Source organism: Melanerpes formicivorus, unplaced genomic scaffold, assembly GCF_026170545.1.
Source record: "Melanerpes formicivorus ecotype bairdi unplaced genomic scaffold, bMelFor1.0.p_v2 SCAF_24, whole genome shotgun sequence".
NCBI classification, from domain to species: Eukaryota; Metazoa; Chordata; class Aves; order Piciformes; family Picidae; genus Melanerpes; species Melanerpes formicivorus.
Window position 1 is genome coordinate 7,235,139 of NW_027142376.1, and position 19,749 is coordinate 7,254,887.

The 19,749-nt window shown below is 49.3% G+C and overlaps 1 protein-coding gene across 5 annotated transcripts in view; it reads left to right on the forward strand.

The window, feature by feature from the left end:
- HERPUD2 (HERPUD family member 2) overlaps positions 1-16,232 on the forward strand; it is a 35,330-nt gene extending 19,098 nt beyond the window's left edge. For 4 of the 5 annotated variants that reach the window (XM_068152759.1, XM_068152760.1, XM_068152761.1 and 1 more), the window contains 5 exons: positions 649-800; positions 8,866-8,985; positions 10,280-10,603; positions 12,743-12,860; positions 15,085-16,232. In XM_068152759.1, coding sequence (XP_068008860.1) covers positions 649-800; positions 8,866-8,985; positions 10,280-10,603; positions 12,743-12,860; positions 15,085-15,246 — 876 coding nt within the window. In that variant the 3' untranslated portion in view covers positions 15,247-16,232. Of the gene's footprint in view, positions 1-648; positions 801-8,025; positions 8,113-8,862; positions 8,986-10,279; positions 10,604-12,742; positions 12,861-15,084 lie in introns of all 5 variants that reach the window. The other variant, XM_068152763.1, reaches the window with a different exon arrangement.
- Positions 16,233-19,749: the final 3,517 nt, after the last annotated feature.

Sequence of the window (19,749 nt, forward strand, 5' to 3'; positions counted from 1 at the left end):
ACCTTGAGTCCTGTGTCCAGTTCTGGGCCCCTCAGTTTAGGAAAGATGTTGACTTGTTGGAAGGTGTCCAGGGAAGGGCAACAAAGCTGGGGAGGGGTCTGGAGCACAGCCCTGTGAGGAGAGGCTGAGGGAGCTGGGGTTGCTTAGCCTGGAGAAGAGGAGGCTCAGGGGAGATCTTATTGCTCTTTACAACTACCTGAAGGGAGGTTGTGGACAGGTGGATGTTGGTCTCTTCTCCCAGGCAAGGAGCACCAGAACAAGAGGACACAGTCTCAAGCTGTGCCAGGGGAGGTTCAGGCTGGAGGTTAGGAAGAAGTTCTATACAAAGAGAGTGATTGCCCATTGGAATGTGCTGCCTGGGGAGGTGGTGGAGTCACCATCACTGGAGGTGTTCGGGAGGAGACTTGATAGGGTGCTTGGTGCCATGGGTTAGTTGATTAGGTGGTGTTGGATGATAGGTTGGACGTGATGATCTCAAAGGTCTCTTCCAACCTGCTCCCTTCCATTCCCTTCCCTTCCATTCCATTCCAATGAAACTTGAGCCAAAACGTTGAAGCACAGAGCTTTCTCTGACCCACTTGGTGAGTCTTGTAACTGTGGCAAAAGGATGCCCCAACCTCAACTGTCTCAACTGTATTTCTTTTTAAGGACCGTTCTGGATCAGCTGCTGCCTCCCCCCCAACCCAAGAAGCTTCCTCTGCCCCTCTGAGCAGTAGTACAGATGGAGTGAGGCATCGGAATCCTCCCCAAGCACAAAGCAATCCCATACCGAGCCACCAGTTCCCTTATGTAATGCAAGGGTAAGTGAGATGGAAGCAATTCTCAGCTCTTTAAAGTGCTTTGAATGTTCAGCTGTAGCTGTGTTTGTTTCACCATCTGCAAAATGATTTGGCTGGCTAAACTGAAGCATCAGAAACATCTTTCATATCAGTATTGATTGTTTTAGCCAGGAGTCAATCAGTTAGGTGCTCTTGGAGCTCCCCTTCAGGCTGTGGTTTTATTGTTCATGCTTTCTGTCCTCAATTTTCTGTTGATAGGTGCAGATGTAATATTGATGAAGTTAGGAATGTAACTGATAAAATTATTGCTTCTGGGTGTGTTTTCTATCCTTTATTGCAGTCAACACGAGACTATTAACCAGAGTCTGATGGTTTTGACATAGAAGAGATGCAGCTCTTCACTTCTCCTTGTTGGATTCAGCAGTAGAATAGAATTAACCAGGTTGGAAAAGACCTTTGAGATCATCCAGTCCAACCTCTTACCCAACACCACCTAATTAACCAGACCATGGCACCAAGTGCCTCATCCAGTCTCCTCTTAAACACCTCCAGTGGTGGTGACTCCACCACCTCCCTGGGCTGCACATTCCAATGGCCAATCTCTCTTGCTGGGAAGAACTTTCTCCTCACCTCCAGCCTAAACCTCCCCTGGCACAGCTTGAGACTGTGTCCTCTTGTTCTGCTGCTGTTTGCCTGGGAGAAGAGACCAACCCCCACCTGGCTACAACCTCCCTTCAGGTCAATAAGGTCTCCCCTGAGCCTCCTCTTCTCCAGGCTAAGCAACCCCAGCTCCCTCAGCCTCTCCTCACAGGGCTGTGCTCCAGACCCCTCCCCAGCTTTGTTGCCCTTCTCTGGACACCTTCCAGCAAGTCAACCTCCTTCCTAAACTGAGGGGCCCAGAACTGGACACAGGACTCGAGGTGTGGCCTAACCAGTGCAGTGTACAGGGGCAGAATGACCTCCCTGCTCCTGCTGGCCACACTGTTCCTGATGCAGGCCAGGATGCCATTGGCCTTCCTGGCTGCCTGGGCACACTGCAGGCTCATGTTCAGCCTACCATTGACCAGCACCCCCAGGTCCCTCTGCCTGGCTGCTCTCCAGCAACTCTGACCCCAGCCTGTAGCACTGCATGGGGTTGTTGTGGCCAATGTGCAGAACTTGGCACTTGGATGTGTTCAATCTCCTGCCCTTGGACTCTGCCCATCTGTCCAGCCTGTCGAGGTCTCTCTGCAGAGCCTCTCTACCCTCCAGCAGATCAACTCCTGCCCCCAGCTTGGTGTCATCTGCAAACTTACTGAAGATGGACTCAATGCCCTCATCCAGATCATCAATGAAGATGTTAAAGAGGATGGGGCCCAGCACTGATCCCTGGGGCACACCACTAGTGACTGGCCTCCAGCTGGATGTGGCACCTTTCACCACCACTCTCTGGTCTCAGCCCTCCAGCCAGTTCCTAACCCAGCACAGAGTGCTGCTGTCCAAGCCATGGGCTGACAGCTTAGCCAGCAGTTTGCTGTGGGGGATGGTGTCAAAGGCCTTGCTGAAGTCCAGGTAGACTACATCCACAGCCTGCCCCACAGCCACCAGGCAGTCACCTGATCATAGAAGGAGATCAGGTTGGTCAGGCAGGACCTGCCCTTCCTAAATCCATGCTGGCTGAGCCTGATCCCTTGGTCATCCTGTCAGTGCTGTGTGATTGCACTCAAGATGACCTGTTCCATGATCTTGCCTGGCACTGAGGTCAGGCTGACAGGCCTATCATTCCCTGGCTCATCCAACCAGCCCTTCTTGTGGATGGGAACAATGTTAGCCAGCTTCCAGTCCTCTGGGACCTCTCCAGTGAGCCAGTCATGCTGAAAAATGATGGAGAGCAGCTTGGCCAGCTCCTCTGCCAGCTCTCTCAGCACCCTAGGATGGATCCCATCTGGTCCCATGGACTTGTGGGGATCCAGGCTGCTGAGGAGAGTTCCAACTATCTGCTCATGGAACATAGGGAAACTGTGCAGCTCCCTGGCTCCTTCTGCCAGCTCTGCAGGCCAGCTGTCTATCTTTGCAGAAGTGGTTATGCTTAGCCTTTCTGACAAAGCCACGGGACACTAGGATGGCTGTAATGACTGCTGCTTGGTGTCATGTAAATGAATCTCTGGAAGCAGGTTATTGTGTGGTGTGTAGCTTAACTCAGTCAGAAATTGTGATCTTTTTCAGGTGAACATCCAGCTGGCAGCCAGGCACTAGTGCTCTGCCCCAGGGATCAGTGCTGGGCCCCATCCTGTTCAATATCTTTATTGATGATCTGGATGAGGGGATTGAGTCCAGGGCAACAAAGCTGGGGAGGGGTCTGGAGCACAGCCCTGTGAGGAGAGGCTGAGGGAGCTGGGGTTGCTTAGCCTGGAGAAGAGGAGGCTCAGGGGAGACCTTCTTGCTCTCTACAACTCCCTGAAGGGAGGTTGTAGCCAGGTGGGGGTTGGTCTCTTCTCCCAGGCAAGCAGCACCAGAACAAGAGGACACAATCCCAAGCTGTGCCAGAGGAGGTTTAGGCTGGAGGTGAGGAAGAAATCCTTCCCAGCAAGAGGGATTGGTCATTGGAATGTGCTGCCCAGGGAGGTGGTGGAGTCACCACCACTGGAGGTGTTCAAAGAAGGCTTGGATGTGGCACTTGAAGCCATGGTTTAGTTAGTCAGGAGGTGTTGGGTGATAGGTTGGATTTGATGATCTCTGAGTTCTTTTCCAACCTGGTCTGGTCTGGTCTATTCTATCATACTCAGGGTGAGGTGTTTGTCAGTATGTGTGGTCAGTTAGTAGGCTCTGGCCTTCAAAAGGGCCCCAGAGCCATTTGTTCAGTCTTTTGCCTGAAATAATTAGAGTAGAAAATGTCAGCTTGGAAGGCATTGCTGTGCTTGAAATAAAGGCAGTAGTTTCATGTTTTAAAGTTACTCTGTGTCTCTTTTTAATGGGTTGAGAGGAGTAGATGTGTAAACTGAAAGAGGTGCTGAGACCCTGACATCAACACTGCCCATAATCCAGGGTTTTCCATCTTAACTGAAGAGAATTTGGTCACCCACTTGTGACTAAGGTGCATTAGCCATGCATCTAAATAACATCTTTCAGTGCTAGTGTAATCCAAAAGGAATGCAGCTGGGGATCCAAGAGCATTCTGTGGTGCAAACAGCACTGGAGTGAGAGGAAGTGGCTGGAGATCTGTTTCATAAGTGCATTCTTGATCTGAACAGAAATAGCAAAAGAAATGAACCCTAAATAAGCTTAGGGTTTTTTTTTTTGTGTGTGTGTGTAAGTAATTTAATGGAACATAAAGATTTACCTTAACTTCTCCTTGCATGCTGCTGGACACTGGCTCTGCTTAACTGCAAATAGTCTGTGCCAGTGAGTGCTGTAGCCTGCAGGCTGTGAAAAACCCTTTATAATGCTTTCAGTAATCTCAGATGCATCTGGTTTTTTTTGCTTCAGGGCACTGCTGCTTCTGTTCCAGCAGTAAGAAATGCCTTCTGTTTCCTAGCTGCTCTCTTAAACATCATTTAGGGCAGTGAAATCTTGGCTTTCATGTAATTCACACCCAGACTGAGACTTGTTAGGGACAATGAAGATTCAGAGCTGAAATTTGGGGCTTAGTTTCATGACCTAACACTTTTGTTCCAGCTGTGCATTGAGCTGCAGGCTCTGCTGATGGGGAGAGGCCTCCAGATGCTTGAAAATGTTTCATAGTTTCATTCAGAGTTGGAAGGGACCCCAAGGATCATCTAGTTCCAACCCCCCTGCCATGGACAGGGACACCCCACACTAGATCAGCCTGGCCAGAGCCTCATCCAGCCTGGGCTTAAACACCTCCAGGGACAGGGCCTCGACCACCTCCCTGGACAACCCATTCCAGGGCTTCACCACTCTCATGGGGAAGAACCTCCTCCTCACATCTAGCCTGAATCTCCCCACCTCTAGCTTCATTCCATTCCCCCTAGTCCTATCACTACCTGAGATCCTGAGAAGTCCTTCCCCAGCCTTCCTGTAGGCCTCCTTCAGATACTGGAAGGCCACAATGAGGTCACCTTTGAGCCTTCTCTTCTCCAGACTGAACAGCCCCAACTCCTTCAGTCTGTCCTCACAGGAGAGGTGCTCCAGCCCTCTGCTCATCCTTGTGGCCCTTCTCTGGACACCTTCCAGCATGCTGTTTTTGAGCCTTTTGCAACCTTTTGATGAGTGAAGTCACTTGTACAAATAAGCACCACGAAGGTCAGGTGATTGACTGGTGGTTTTGGTGAGTTTTCAGTTCCTGGCACAGAGCTTCAGGCTGTGAGTTGGATGGTCTTTGGGAAAACAGCTAATGCAGGCTGCTCAGACGTTACAGAGAAAGCCACTGAAAACTTTCTGTTGCTTTTGAGCTTTTTGTAAGTGCTGTTTTGTAAAAGTCTGGACTTGAGGTGGGGCTGGACAGGTGGCTTAAATCTCCCCCAAGTTTGTCTTGCTGTGGAGAGCAAAGCACAGCATTGTTTGCTCCTGTGGGTTTAGTCGTGGGTCGGGGCCCCGCTGTGCAAGGCAGGTACAGCCAGAACAGCTGGGCTCAGTCCTGAAATGACTTGCCTTGCAGACTGGGGAGTGCTGGGAAGCAGTAAACAGGCACAAACCATCAAGGCAGCCAGGTGATTTGTCAAGTGTGGGCAGCCCATCTAGTGAGTGTTTCGGTGTTGTGTACAGAGTCACGTTTGGAAGGGAACAACCAAATGGCATGCTGACAGTGTGCAGTTATGTTCCAGCACATAAATCCCCTGCCTCAGCAGCAGCCTCTCCTCACTATAGTTCTTCTTTCCTTTTTGTTTAAGCAGCAAATAACACAGTGGAGGACATTGAAGTATCACCTGAAGCTGATAACCCAGGCTCCTAGGAGACAAACACTGAGTGGGATGTCTCTGGGGGTCAAGGTCATTAAGCAGCCGCAACTCTTGTCAGTTGTGAGGATGAGAGACTGGATGTAAAGCCTTATCTTTCCACTAGTGGTGAGCAGGATCTTGGTGTGGGCACTAGTCTGGACCTTGCCTTTAAGCTGAATCCCAGTGAGCTTCTTTTAAGTGTCTTCCATAGATCCAAGAAAGCAGCTGAGCTTTCCAGCTACTTCTGCCTCTTGCTTTGAAGAATATTCTGCAACTACCTCTTAAACTGGTTTCTGACTTACCTGAGCTTTTTTCCTACTGTCTGCTCTGTTTTGTTCTCCACTTGTGGAATGCCTGTGTGTGTCTGATTTGCTCCTCTGCTCTTGTGCTGTTGCAATACTGCACTCCCTACCTCTTTCTCCTCCCTTTGGATAAAAGATGAGGAGAAGGCACATGCAGCTTTCCTGTTCTTCTAACAGCTTTGCTGGGAAGAGTTTCTCTGGGGGAATTCTACTTGCTCTTTAGAGTTGTTCCTGACTTTCATAAGCTAATTTAATATCCTGGCAGCTCTAGTGGCTGTAAACTTGACAACATCTGCCTCATTTTGATCTTTTTTTTTCAAAGAGCAAACAAAACACTGCTGTGCCAGTTGGTATTTGAAACCAGAAGCCAGTTCTTGAATGTTGATGTCTGCTTTTTCTCATTATTAAGTCAGATCTGGAAGAGTTAAGTTGTGCTGCTCAAAAAGAAAAAGAAGAAAACGTTGGTAAAGGGGGAGGGGGAGGGGGGGAAACAAAGGAAAAGCAACCACTGAAATATTTGAATGAGAAAGGGAAGAACCTGACATAACTGAGGTCTTTTGTGGTTTGCCTTGAGTGACTGGCTTCTTAGCCTCCTATTCTGCTTGAAGACAGCAAGACAGCAACTATCAAACGGGTTTGAAAGAAAACAGAGGCTCAAATCCTGCAATGTTTCTGAAAGACATAGCTGTGAGGGAGAGCTGTCAGCCTGGGGCCTCTGAAGACGTAGCTGTGAGGGAGAGCTGTTAGCCTGGTGCCTCTCGACTGTTGTTTAGCTCAGTTTTCACGAGGACCCACCCTAATAGTCTCCATTCCAGAGAAAAAGAGTTGGCAAATTCCTGCAGAGCTCTCTGGGGCAAGTTTTGAGGAGCCCTGCTTATTGGTGACTGAGATGGAGAAACAGGTGTGGTTGACCAGTGAGTGGTCTTGCCTGTTTGTATCCCCCTGTGATGTTCTGCTGCTTAAAATGGAGACATTGAATAGAATTAACCAGGTTGGAAGAGAGCCTCGAGATCATCAAGTCCAACCTGTCACCCAGCACCATCTAATCAACTAAACCATGGCACCAAGTGCCTCAGCCAGGCTCTTCCTAAACACCTCCAGTGATTGCTCAGTAGACTCAGATTGGATATTAGGAAGAAGTTGTTCGCCATGAGGGTGGTGAGAGACTGGCACAGGTTGCCCAGGGAGATGGTGGAAGCCTCACCCCTGGAGGTTTTGAAGGCCGGGCTGCATGTGGCTCTGGGCAACCCAATCTAGTCTGAGTGTTCCCTGCCCATGGCAGGGGGTTTGGGACTAGATGATCCTTGGGGTCCCTTGCAACCCTGACAATTCTGTGATTGGTCACAGTGCAGTACTTAACAATACCCCTGCTCAATAATTGATTCATCTTTACCTTTTGAGGGTCAAACCTTTTATAGAGTCCTATTTATAACTCCCAAGTGTTTGCCAGGCCAGGGGCTAGCAAAACACATTCTTAAAGCTTGGAGCCATCAAGGTAGAAGCGTGATTGATGTTTTTCACTAGCAGCTCGACAGCTTTGCTGTTCCCACCTGTTCATGATGGATAAATAAGTGGCAACAACAGGGCTGTGACTATGGAAAGACATCTGGAGTATTGCTTGTGTTCATCACAGGGGGTGTGTGTGTGTGGCATCTGGAAAGTAGCTCTTGTGGGCTTGCTGGGGTTCTGTTTGTGTTGTGGTTTTCCCCCCACCCCCAACCTACTGTCAAACCAGGTTCTGGCTAAACACAAACACAAACAATGTTAGCAGAGGGCATGGAGTTGCATGGCAGGCTCTGATCCAGAATTGCAGTGAAACACTCATGTGGAACAAGTGGGGGAAAGAAAGGATTTTAATGTCTTCCTCCCATCTTTCTTTCTGGGCATGTCTTTTATATCTGAATGCCTGGTAGACTAATGAAATCTCTTGGTGATATCTTTGCAGGGAGTGCCTTACTTAGGGGACAGGTGTAGTCTGCAGTACAATTACAGCAGTCTCAGCTTTTGCTGCCTGCAGTCTGAATAAACTTTTCCTTCATGCTTTGTACTGTCATGCTGTCCTGAAAGATGTCCTGGTTTACTACAGTTCCCTACATCCAAAGCTTTGGGGAAAGAGTTGGAAATCTTGCCAAAACATGCTATATGCTCTAGGAGGTAAGAGAGGCTAAGAAGTTTAAAAGCAGACAAACCCAAACCTAACACCTCTGCAGAGGAGCTTGATGAATCCCTTGCATGTGAGCCAAAGTTAAAAGCCCCCAGGGAGGAGAATCACTTAATGCTCAAAATACTGGAGGGGCTGGGGAGGAGTAAATAACTTAGTAAATCATAATTAGGAGTAAATAATTCAGTGAATAATCTGGAAGCTGTGTCTGAAAGATGAATTTGTTGTCTTTGCTCCGGGTAATTTGCTGTCTCAGACCACAGTGGCATGTTCAGTGGCACTGCTTCTAAAAGAAAGCTGCACTAGAGAGTACATTTTCCCTTTGCAGCACCTTTAAGGGTGCTGAACTTAACCTCTGAACTTAAAAGGAATTTGGGGGGGGGGGGGGGGAAGGGGGAAAATTTCCACAGCTGTGTAGAACTTTGGAAGCTTTTCAGCATGGTTTGGTCTCAGAGATGCAGTTAGTGGCAAATAAGTTGGGGGGTGGGGGGGGAAGTAAACCAACTAAAGACACATCCTCTTCCTGTGGAAATAATTCCTTGTATGAGAACAGAGTGGATTGTTTTGGAGTGGGTTGGATCATCTCACTCCACGTTTCAGTGTTACTTCAGTGCCTTGTTGTAGGGGGACAGAATGAGTGGAAAAGTGCTGCTTGTTTGTTGCCTTTTTCTTTTTAATGCTCGTCCTAATGTTGCATTGTACAACTCTGACAACTCTTTCCATCTCTTTCTGTTTCTTTTGAGCAGTATAGGGAACCAGTTTCCAGGCCAAGGTGTTCCTGCTGGATTTTCTGTGTACCCTGCATTCAGCCCCTTACAGATGATCTGGTGGCAACAGGTGTATGCACGTCAGTACTACATGCAATAGTAAGTCTGCATTATCTTAGGTAGCACTGGGTTCCACTAAGGAAAGGAAGGTGTTAAAAGCTTAAATGTTGTTTGCAGGCTCCAAATGTCTGAGTTTGTTTTGTCTGGCTGTGCTCTCTTGCACCCAGTTTTACCCAGCAAGCGGTGAAACCCAGTTTTGGATTGGAATGAATCATAGAATCAGTAAGGTTGGAGAAGACTTCAGAGGTCATCAAGTCCAACCTCTCACCCAGCACTTCCTGACTAACTAAACCAAGGCTCCAAGTGCCACATCCAGTCCCTTTTTGAACATCTCCAGGGATGGTGACTCCACCACCTCCCTGGGCAGCACATTCCAATGGCCAGTCTCTCTTGCTGGGAAGAACTTTCTCCTCACCTCCAGCCTAAACCTCCCCTGGCACAGTTTGAGACTGTGTCCTCTTGTTCTGGTGCTGGTTGCCTGGGAGAAGAGACCAACCCCCACCTGGCTACAGCCTCCCTTCAGGCAGTTGGAGAGAGCAATGAGGTCTCCCCTGAGCCTCCTCTTCTGCAGGCTAAATGTATTAACAAGTAGAGATTTCAGGGAAAATGGAGGGGGTTTGACATGTTGTGCACATGAAACTTTGTTTTTCTTTGTGTAGAAAAGAAGACAAGAATTGGCTTAGAAATTTTAGTGCATGGGTGTCCTGGTTTGGGGCCAGACAGATTCTCTGTTGCCCCTGAGAGGGGCAAAAGAATGACACTCATCACCCAAATGGATTGCAGAAGTGATGGGAAGTTTACATGGAAAAGCAGTTAGTGTTTTACAGAAACTATAAGCACAGTGATAAAGGTACCCCAAAGCATACACAGTCCCTTCTAGCATACTCAAAGGTCCCCAACACTTCCCTTCTCCCTACCTGAAGGTGTACCCAAAAACCCCCAGGGCTCTTTCTTCCCCCCCCCCCCCCCCCCCCCACTGCTAGGCTGGTCTCAGGCTGGCCAGGTCTGAGACTCCCCCTCATTCTCCTCCTGCCATTAGGCCTGAGAGGCCTTGAGATAACTCCCTCAGCATTACCTGATAGGGAGCATCTCCCATGGGAGCAGAGAGGGAGGAAAGAGGAAGAGAATGACTTTGCAGATGGATTTATAGGGTGCAGGATATCATGGATATGCAATATGCAGCTTCCTGTGTCTACCTCCTGGGTTGGACCCTCGGGACACCAGAAGTGTAACTCATGTGGCAGGAAGAGGTGGCACTCAGCCTGAACTGCCACAATGGGGTTGTTTTCCTTTTGAGTAACTAATTTTCTGCTCCCTTTGGTTTTTCTTTCAGCCAAGCTGCTGTTTCAGCCCAAGTGACTGCCAGCACCGAGCCAGTGAGGTCTGCAGTTGGCCAGGCTGTGAATTCAGAGCGTGCTCCTGCAAACGAGCCTGCAGCAGCACCCAATGTAGCTGTGCAGGAGAACAGGCCTGTGAACCCCAATGTTCAGATGAATGCACAGGGTGGCCCAGTAGTGAATGAAGAGGACTTCAACCGGGACTGGCTGGACTGGATGTACACCTTCTCCAGGGCTGCAATCCTCCTCAGCATTGTGTACTTCTATTCTTCCTTCAGTCGCTTTGTCATGGTCATGGGAGCCATGCTGCTGGTTTATTTGTGAGTACAGCACTGGAGGACAGCTCCCACACCTGCTGGAGTGGGTCCACATGATCACAGAGTTGTGTCAGGGTTGGAAGGGACCCCAAGGATCATCCAGTTCCAGCCCCCCTGCCACGGGCAGGGACACTTTCCCCTAGATCAGGTTGCCCAGAGCCACATCCAGCCTGGCCTTCAAAACCTCCAGGGGTGAGGCTTCCACCACCTCCCTGGGCAAGCTGTGCCAGTCTCTCACCACCCTCCTGGGGAAGAACTTCTTCCTAACATCCAATCTGAATCTTCTGAGCAACGTCTCCCATTTTAAGCTGCAGAACATCACAGGGGGATACAAACAGGCAAGACCACTCACTGGTCAACCACACCTATTTCTCCATCTTAGTCACCAATAAGCAGTGCTCTTCAACATGCACTAGAGAGCTCTGCAGGAATTTGCCAACTCTTTTTCTCTGGAATGGAGATTTTTAGGGTGGGTCCTCCTTAAAGCCTCCAGGGATGAGGTTTCCACCACCTCCCTGGGCAAGCTGTGCCAGTGTCTCACCACCCTCATGGGGAAGAACTTCTTCCTAACATCTAATCTAAATCTGCTCTCCTCTAGTTTGGATCCATTCCCTCTAGTCCTGTTACTACCCAACACCCTAAAATGTTCCTCCCCAGCATACTTGTAGCCCCACAAAGATGGTCAGAGGGCTGGGCCACCTCTCCCATGAAGGTGAGCTGAGAGAGTTGGGGCTGTTTAGCCTGGAGAGGAGAAGGCTCTGGGGAGGTCGGTTAACTACATTGCAATATCTGAAGGGGAAGGCTGGGGAGGGACTGTTTAGAAGGGCCTATTGCTATAGGGCAAGGGGCAGTGGTTTGAAACTGGAGCAGGGTAGGTTTAGGTTGGACATCAGCAGAAGCTCTTTACAGTGAGAGTGGTAAAATACTGTAACAGGTTGCCCAGGGATGTGGTTGAGGCCCTGAGACATTCAAGATGAGACAGGAAGTGGGCCTGGGCAGCCTGCTCTAGGTGGAGGTGTCCCTGCTGACCTTTGAGGGTCCCTCCCAACACAATGCCACCTGTGAATCTGCTCTGTAGAGTGTGTGCTAGTTTATAATCCATTTAAACTGAAAAATCAGCCAAATGCAACAGCTGAGGCAGAATAGGGATGCCTGGAATCAGAATATAGGCACTGAAAAACACAGGAGAGGCTTGTTTAGTGTACAGTGGACTGTGGTCCAAGCCTTGGTTGAAGTTTGAATTCTTTCTTTCTTTTGTTTCCCCACAGAAAGTCAGCTTGAAACTATGACAAAATTAAGGCTACCTTTGAAAATTAATCCAATTAAAGAGCTTCTAAGTGGGGAAGACGCCCTAAAAAAGTATTCCACTTATTTAATTGCTTACTTCTGGTAGATTACTCATCTGGTGGAACAGGAGGCTGTGAACAGCACTTGGGAAACTCACAGAACAGCTCTTAGCAAGACCCTTCTTAACCCAGCCATCAAAGCCAAGCCAGGCAGTGTAGCTTCATTCATTTGAAAGCACTTCACTGAATCACAGAAACATTCAGGTTGGAACAGACCCTCAGCATCACCAAGGCCAACCCACAACCCTACCCTACAAGGCTCACCCCTAAACCAGAGCCCCAAGCACCACATCCAAAACACCTTGAAACGCAGCCAGGCTTGGGGACTCCACCACCTCCCTGGGCAGCTCATTCCAATCCCTGACCACTCTTGCCATGAAAAAAGGTTTCCTACTGTCCAGCCTAACCCTACCCAGTGGCAGCTTGAGGCCATTGCCTCTTGTTCTGTCACTAATTACCTGTGAGAAGAGACCAGCAGCAGCCTCTCCACAATGTCCTTTCAGGGAGTTGTAGACAGCAATGAGGTCTCCTCTCAGCCTCCTCTTTGCCACACTAACCATCCCCAGCTCCTTCAGTTGCTCTTCATCAGATTTATTCTCCAGGCCCTTCCCAGCTTCCTTGCCCTTCTCTGCCCTGGCTCCAGCCCCTCCACATCTCTCTTGTACTGAGGTGCCCAAAACTGGCCACAATACTCCAGGTGTGGCCTCCCCAGAGCTGAGTAGAACTCCCTGCAGTAGCAGGAAATCCTTGTTGTTCCTTTCAGAAGGGTTTTCAGCTATTCCGTTGTGTTTTGTAGGCACCAGGCTGGATGGTTCCCCTTCAGGCAAGAGGGAGGCCAGCAGCAGGCGGCCAACAACGCGGAAGTGAACCACCGGGATGGGCAACATGCAAATAATGCTGATCTGGAGGAGATGGTGAGGAGGAGCAGAGCTGTCTGCTGAGCTTCCTGTATGCTGTTGTGTCTACTGCAATGCCTGGACCCCAAGTCAGCTCCTATCAGATGCAGTCTTTTAACCAAACAAAAAGCTTTCACTGTGGTCCTCAGAATAGAATGAAACTAACCAAGTTGGAAAAGACCTCAGGGATCACTGAGTCCAACCTATCACCCAACACCATCTCATCAACTAAACCATGGCACCAAGTGCCTCAGCCAGGTGGTGGGGTCGCCATCACTGGAGGTGTTCAGGAGGAGACTTGATAGGGTGCTTGGTGCCATGGTTTAGTTGATTAGGTGGTGTGGGATGATAGGTTGGACAGGATGACCTTGAAAGTCTCTTCCAGTCTGGTCTGGTCTATTCCTATTCCTCTTCCTTTCCTATTCCTCTTCCTTTCCTATTCCTCTTCCTTTCCTATTCCTCTTCCTTTCCTATTCCTCTTCCTTTCCTATTCCTCTTCCTTTCCTATTCCTCTTCCTTTCCTATTCCTCTTCCTTTCCTATTCCTCTTCCTTTCCTATTCCTCTTCCTTTCCTATTCCTCTTCCTTTCCTATTCCTCTTCCTTTCCTATTCCTCTTCCTTTCCTATTCCTCTTCCTTTCCTATTCCTCTTCCTTTCCTATTCCTCTTCCTTTCCTATTCCTCTTCCTTTCCTATTCCTCTTCCTTTCCTATTCCTCTTCCTTTCCTATTCCTCTTCCTTTCCTATTCCTCTTCCTTTCCTATTCCTCTTCCTTTCCTATTCCTCTTCCTTTCCTATTCCTCTTCCTTTCCTATTCCTCTTCCTTTCCTATTCCTCTTCCTTTCCTATTCCTCTTCCTTTCCTATTCCTCTTCCTTTCCTATTCCTCTTCCTTTCCTATTCCTCTTCCTTTCCTATTCCTCTTCCTTTCCTATTCCTCTTCCTTTCCTATTCCTCTTCCTTTCCTATTCCTCTTCCTTTCCTATTCCTCTTCCTTTCCTATTCCTCTTCCTTTCCTATTCCTCTTCCTTTCCTATTCCTCTTCCTTTCCTATTCCTCTTCCTTTCCTATTCCTCTTCCTTTCCTATTCCTCTTCCTTTCCTATTCCTCTTCCTTTCCTATTCCTCTTCCTTTCCTATTCCTCTTCCTTTCCTATTCCTCTTCCTTTCCTATTCCTCTTCCTTTCCTATTCCTCTTCCTTTCCTATTCCTCTTCCTTTCCTATTCCTCTTCCTTTCCTATTCCTCTTCCTTTCCTATTCCTCTTCCTTTCCTATTCCTCTTCCTTTCCTATTCCTCTTCCTTTCCTATTCCTCTTCCTTTCCTATTCCTCTTCCTTTCCTATTCCTCTTCCTTTCCTATTCCTCTTCCTTTCCTATTCCTCTTCCTTTCCTATTCCTCTTCCTTTCCTATTCCTCTTCCTTTCCTATTCCTCTTCCTTTCCTATTCCTCTTCCTTTCCTATTCCTCTTCCTTTCCTATTCCTCTTCCTTTCCTATTCCTCTTCCTTTCCTATTCCTCTTCCTTTCCTATTCCTCTTCCTTTCCTATTCCTCTTCCTTTCCTATTCCTCTTCCTTTCCTATTCCTCTTCCTTTCCTATTCCTCTTCCTTTCCTATTCCTCTTCCTTTCCTATTCCTCTTCCTTTCCTATTCCTCTTCCTTTCCTATTCCTCTTCCTTTCCTATTCCTCTTCCTTTCCTATTCCTCTTCCTTTCCTATTCCTCTTCCTTTCCTATTCCTCTTCCTTTCCTATTCCTCTTCCTTTCCTATTCCTCTTCCTTTCCTATTCCTCTTCCTTTCCTATTCCTCTTCCTTTCCTATTCCTCTTCCTTTCCTATTCCTCTTCCTTTCCTATTCCTCTTCCTTTCCTATTCCTCTTCCTTTCCTATTCCTCTTCCTTTCCTATTCTGCCTCCAGGGATGGTGACTCCACCACCTCTCTGGGCAACACATTGCAATGGCCAATCTCTTGCTGGGAAGACCACCTTCCTACCATCCAGCCTGAACCTCCCCTGGCACAGCTTGAGGCTGTGTCCTCTTGTTCTGGTGCTGGTTGCCTGCTACTTAAATCCTTTATTTTCCCAGTCTGATTGTCTCTACTTCTGTGACAGACTTTCTTCCTGCTAGTTTCCCTCAGGAAGGTTGTTTCAAGAGGAGTCACTCCCTGTAGGAAGATCACTGCTGGTGGCCTTACTGTCGGAGCTCGGCGCCGCCGCGGCTGAACTGCTTCCGTTTCTCTCTTTAAAGGAGCGGCTGATGGACGAGGGGCTTGACGAAGACAGCGGGGAAGATGCCGGCGACGATGCCAACACAGAGCAGCAGCCTGGATTCATGGCTTCTGCTTGGTCCTTCATCACAACCTTCTTCACCTCCCTCATCCCCGAGGGGCCTCCGCAGGTCGGCAATTGAAGCGGAGGAGGAGCTGTGGCGGCAGGCAGCCTCAGCAGGCCGGCGGCGAAGGGGGAGCAGGTTCCTCGGGAGCAGGTTCCTCGGGAGCAGGTTCCTCGGGAGCAGGTTCCTCGGGAGCAGGTTCCTCGGGAGTGTTTGAAATACAGTGCAATTTCTGGAAGTTTTCTAATGTTAGCTTTTTATTTTGATCATGGTGTACAAAAAGGATGTGTAATTCTCCCCCCCTTTTTTCTTTCCCCCCCGGCTTTCTCATGCCTCGACTCTTTTAAGCACAAGTGGACTACTAAATGCTTTCTTTTTTCTTTGGTTTTTACTATTCCTCTTTTTCTGAAGAATTCCAACGGCAAGAGATTGGTCTTCCATGCTTGAGTGTTTTTTCCCTTTTGCTGGCTTCAGGTGTGTATTACACTGAGGCTAAAAGGCTTGTACTTAATCTGCACCATTACCTCTTTCAAGAGCTGTTGAAAAGATGAATGTTGACACCTCTCCAAACGCTCCCTCTTCCTCTCAATAATGTATCTCCTGTTGGCTCTGAATTATCCCTTGGGGTTTGGACTTCCTCTCATTTCCTGAAAGAATACTGTAAACACAAAGCTTACCTGTTCAGGGCACCTTGCCTTCATGCCACACAATACCTAAGCCTCTCCTCCTACCTTTAGAAAGCTCAAAGCTTTTGCTTGATTCTATTCCTGAGGTTCATTAAAGCTGGACATGTTTGACAGCTCTTCAAAGACAATTGACAGTGATGGGATAAACCTTAACTGTTTGATACATACAGTACTTTTTAAGACACATATAGCTGTACTGGGGGAAAAAAAAAACCCCACAGATACATTGGTTTGGGTTTTGTTTTTAATAAAAACTGTTCTGGGCACTCTTTGGGATGTTGATCTGCACACGTGAATGCCAGCAACTCAGCAGTGCATCATTAAGGACAAGAGATGATTGATTGGAGTGGAATAAAGTTATTGTGGTGGCATAACCCATGATGACTGAAGTGGTGTGTCTGCAGAATACAGAACTAACCAGGTTGGAAAAGACCTCAGAGATCACCAAGTCCAAGCTATCACCCAACACCATCTCATCAGCTAAACCATGGCACCAAGTGCCTTATCCAGGCTCTTCCTAAACACCTCCAGGGATGGTGACCACCTCCCTGGGCAGCACATTCCGATGGCCAATCTCTCTTGCTGGGAAGAATTTCTTCCTAACATCCAGCCCAAACCTCCCCTGGCACAGCTTGGGGCTGTGTCCTCTTGTTCTGGTGCTGGGTGCCTGGGAGAAGAGACCAACCCCCCCAGCTCCACCTCCCTTCAGGGAGGTGTAGAGAGCAATAAGGTCTCCCCTGAGCCTCCTCTTCTCCAGGCTAAGCAACCCCAGCTCCCTCAGCCTCTCCTCACAGGGCTGTGCTCCAGACCCCTCCCCAGCCTCATTGCCCTTCTCTGGTCACATTCAAGTATCTCAATGTCCTTCTTAAATTGAGTGGCCCAGAACTGGACACAGGACTCAAGGTGTGGCCTGACCAGTGCTGAGCAGAGGGGGATAATCTCTGCCCTTCTGCTTACAAGCCAGGGTGCTGCTGGGTTTTTTTGCCACCTTGGCACACTGCTGGCTCATACTCAGCTGCTCATTGGTTAGAACCCCCAGGTCCCTTGCTGCAGGACAGCTTTCCAGGTACAAAGCAAAGCTCTTAAATAGGTCTGAAAAGAGAGCTCCAGGTTTATTGTTTGCTTTGTCACATCAGACTGCTTAAAATATGGAATAAAGTTCCCAAACTTATTTTTTGTGGGGGGAGGTTTATACTCTGAAATGTGTCAGGGTTTCTAGGCCTTCCTTACTGAAAATTGACTCTCAAATGGGGAAAACTATGAACAGCTTTAATTTAAACAGCTTAAATAGAAAGTTTTTTGAGTTATAACTCTTATGTGCAAGTCTGTCCTGAGTCAGACAAGTCTCCCCTGAGCCTCCTCTTCTCCAGGCTAAGCAACCCCAGCTCCCTCAGCCTCTCCTCATAGGGCTGTGCTCCAGACCCCTCCCCAGCTTTGTTGCCCTGCTCTGTACACATTCAAGTGTCTCAATGTCCTTCTTAAATTGAGTGGCCCAGAACTGGACACAGTATTCAAGGTGTGGCCTGACCAGTGCTGAGCACAGGGCAGAATGACCTCCCTGCTCCTGCTGGCCACACTGTTCCTGATGCAGGCCAGGATGCCATTGGCCTTCTTGCCACCTGGGCACACTGCAGGCTCATGTTCAGCTTACTATCAACCAGCACCCCCAGGTCCCTCTCTGCCTGGCCACTCTCCAGCCACTCTGACCCCAGCCTGTAGCACTGCATGGGGTTGTTGTGGCCAAAGCATAGAACCTGGCACTTAATTCTCTTCCTGTTGGACTCTGCCCATCTGTGCAGCCTGTCAAGGTCCCTCTGCAGAGCTCTCCTACCCTTTAACAGATCAACTCCTATCCCCAGCTTGGTGTCATCTGCAAACTTACTGAAGATGGACTCAACCCCCTTGTCCAGGTCATCAGTAAAGATATTGAACAGGATGGGGCCCAGCACTGATCCTTGGGGCACACTACTGGTGACTGGCCACCAGCAGGATGTGGCACCATTCACCACCACTCTCGGCTCAGCCCTCCAGACAGTTCCTAACCCAGCTCAGAGTGCTGCCGTCCAAGCCATGAGCTGACAGCTTGGCCAGGAGTTTGCTGTTGGGGACAGTGTCAAAGGCCTTGCTGAAGTCCAGGCAGACCACATCCACAGCCTGCCCCACAGCCACCAGGCAGTCACCTGATCATAGAAGGAGATCAGGTTGGTGAGGCAGGACCTGCCCTTCCTAAATCCATGCTGGCTGGGCCTGATCCCTTGGCCATCCTGTAAGTGCTGTGTGATTGCACTCAAGATGACCTGTTCCATGGTCTTGCCTGGCACTGAGGTCCAGCTGACAGGTCTGGAACTCCTTGTTTTTTCCTTCATGAAAAAAGACAAGAGCTTGGTGAAAAAGATGTTTGCTTTATAGTTTGGGGTTTTTTTAAGAGGAATTCAGGTGTAGAATTGAGCAGCATGAAACAGGTGATGCTGCAAGAGAAGCAAACACCTTGGGAAAACAATTGCCTTGTGTTGGTGTAAGGGGCTCCAGCCGGCAGAAAACGATGCGGTGAACAGCAACGAGCCCTTCGTGTAGCCGATGAGCAACTCGATGCTCTAATTAGCTAATTAGAGATAATGAAGGAAGTGAGTAACCGGCAAATTAAGACAGCACGACACTTGTGACGGGGGTTCGGGCGGGGCCAGGACTCCGCGTCCCCCGCTGTGCACGGCGCCGGCAGGCGGCGCTGCTCCATCGGCCCGCTAGGTGGCGCCGCCACCCAGTCCCAGCGCGGCGCCCGCCCGGGCTGCCTGCTGGCGTCGGGGCCGTGATGCGCCGGCTGCCAGAGCCGTGCCCGCTGCCTCGAGGGCTGGCCCCGCTTCGCTTCTGGTGCCTAAGTGGGAGTTATGTGTGTGAAAAGGGCTTTCTTTCTGCCTCTACCATGCTGGGGGACTTTCTGCTATGCTTCCCTGCCCTTTCGAAGGCTGCTAACGAAGGGTTTGCCTTACACAGCACTTAGGTGTTGCAGGGAACAGGGCTGTAAGAGAGATGGGGAGAGTCCTGTTGCCAGGGCCTGGTGCAATAGGACAAAGGGTGATGGTTTTAAACTAAAAGGGGGGGATGCAAACTAGACATAAGAAAGAACCTCTTCTCTCTGAGAGCGGGGACACATGGGCCCAGCTTGCCCAGAAAGGTGGCAGCAGCAGCATCCCTGGAAAGGTTCCAGGTGAGGTTGGATGAGGCTCTGAGCAACCTGACCTAGTTGCAGATGTCCCTGCTCACTGAAGAGGGGCTGGACTAGAAGACCTTTAAAGGTCCCTTCCTACTCAAAATGTGCTGTGATTCTATGATCTCTGCTAGCAGCAGGCAAAATACCTTTCAGGAAAGGCTGGGCACCTTTCCCCTGAACAATTCTCACAAACCCAAAGCCTCCTTCCTGCAGCACCCTCAGCAGGAACAAGTTCTTGCAGACGGCGTGAAGATTCACCACTCCACCACCGCTAAAAGGTCTGAGTCCTCCTGCTTGAGATAAGTGGGTGAAGTATCACAAGGGAGATGTGGAATGACTCCCATTGTTGTATCTCTTCTGGCTCAAGGGCTTTCACATGCAAGGCTGTCTTCACACAGCCCTGCCTGCCTGTAGCTTGCCTGCTCCCCAGCAATTCTGACACTCAGATGCATGTGGTGAGGCTGCTGGCTTGGGGAAGCGCTGCTGCGTGTAACGAGTGAGGCACCCTGCTGTCTTCATCCGGCTGAAAAGAACCAGCCTCCAGATGATGTGACCCAGGGCTGGCTCGGGGAGCTGGGGGGATCATCAGTCTCTGGGCTTGCCTGCTGGTTTTCCAACACTGTTGATTTTCCACATTTTTCATCCCCCCGTGGCTGCAAGGATTGGATGCAACATGTAAATTACAGC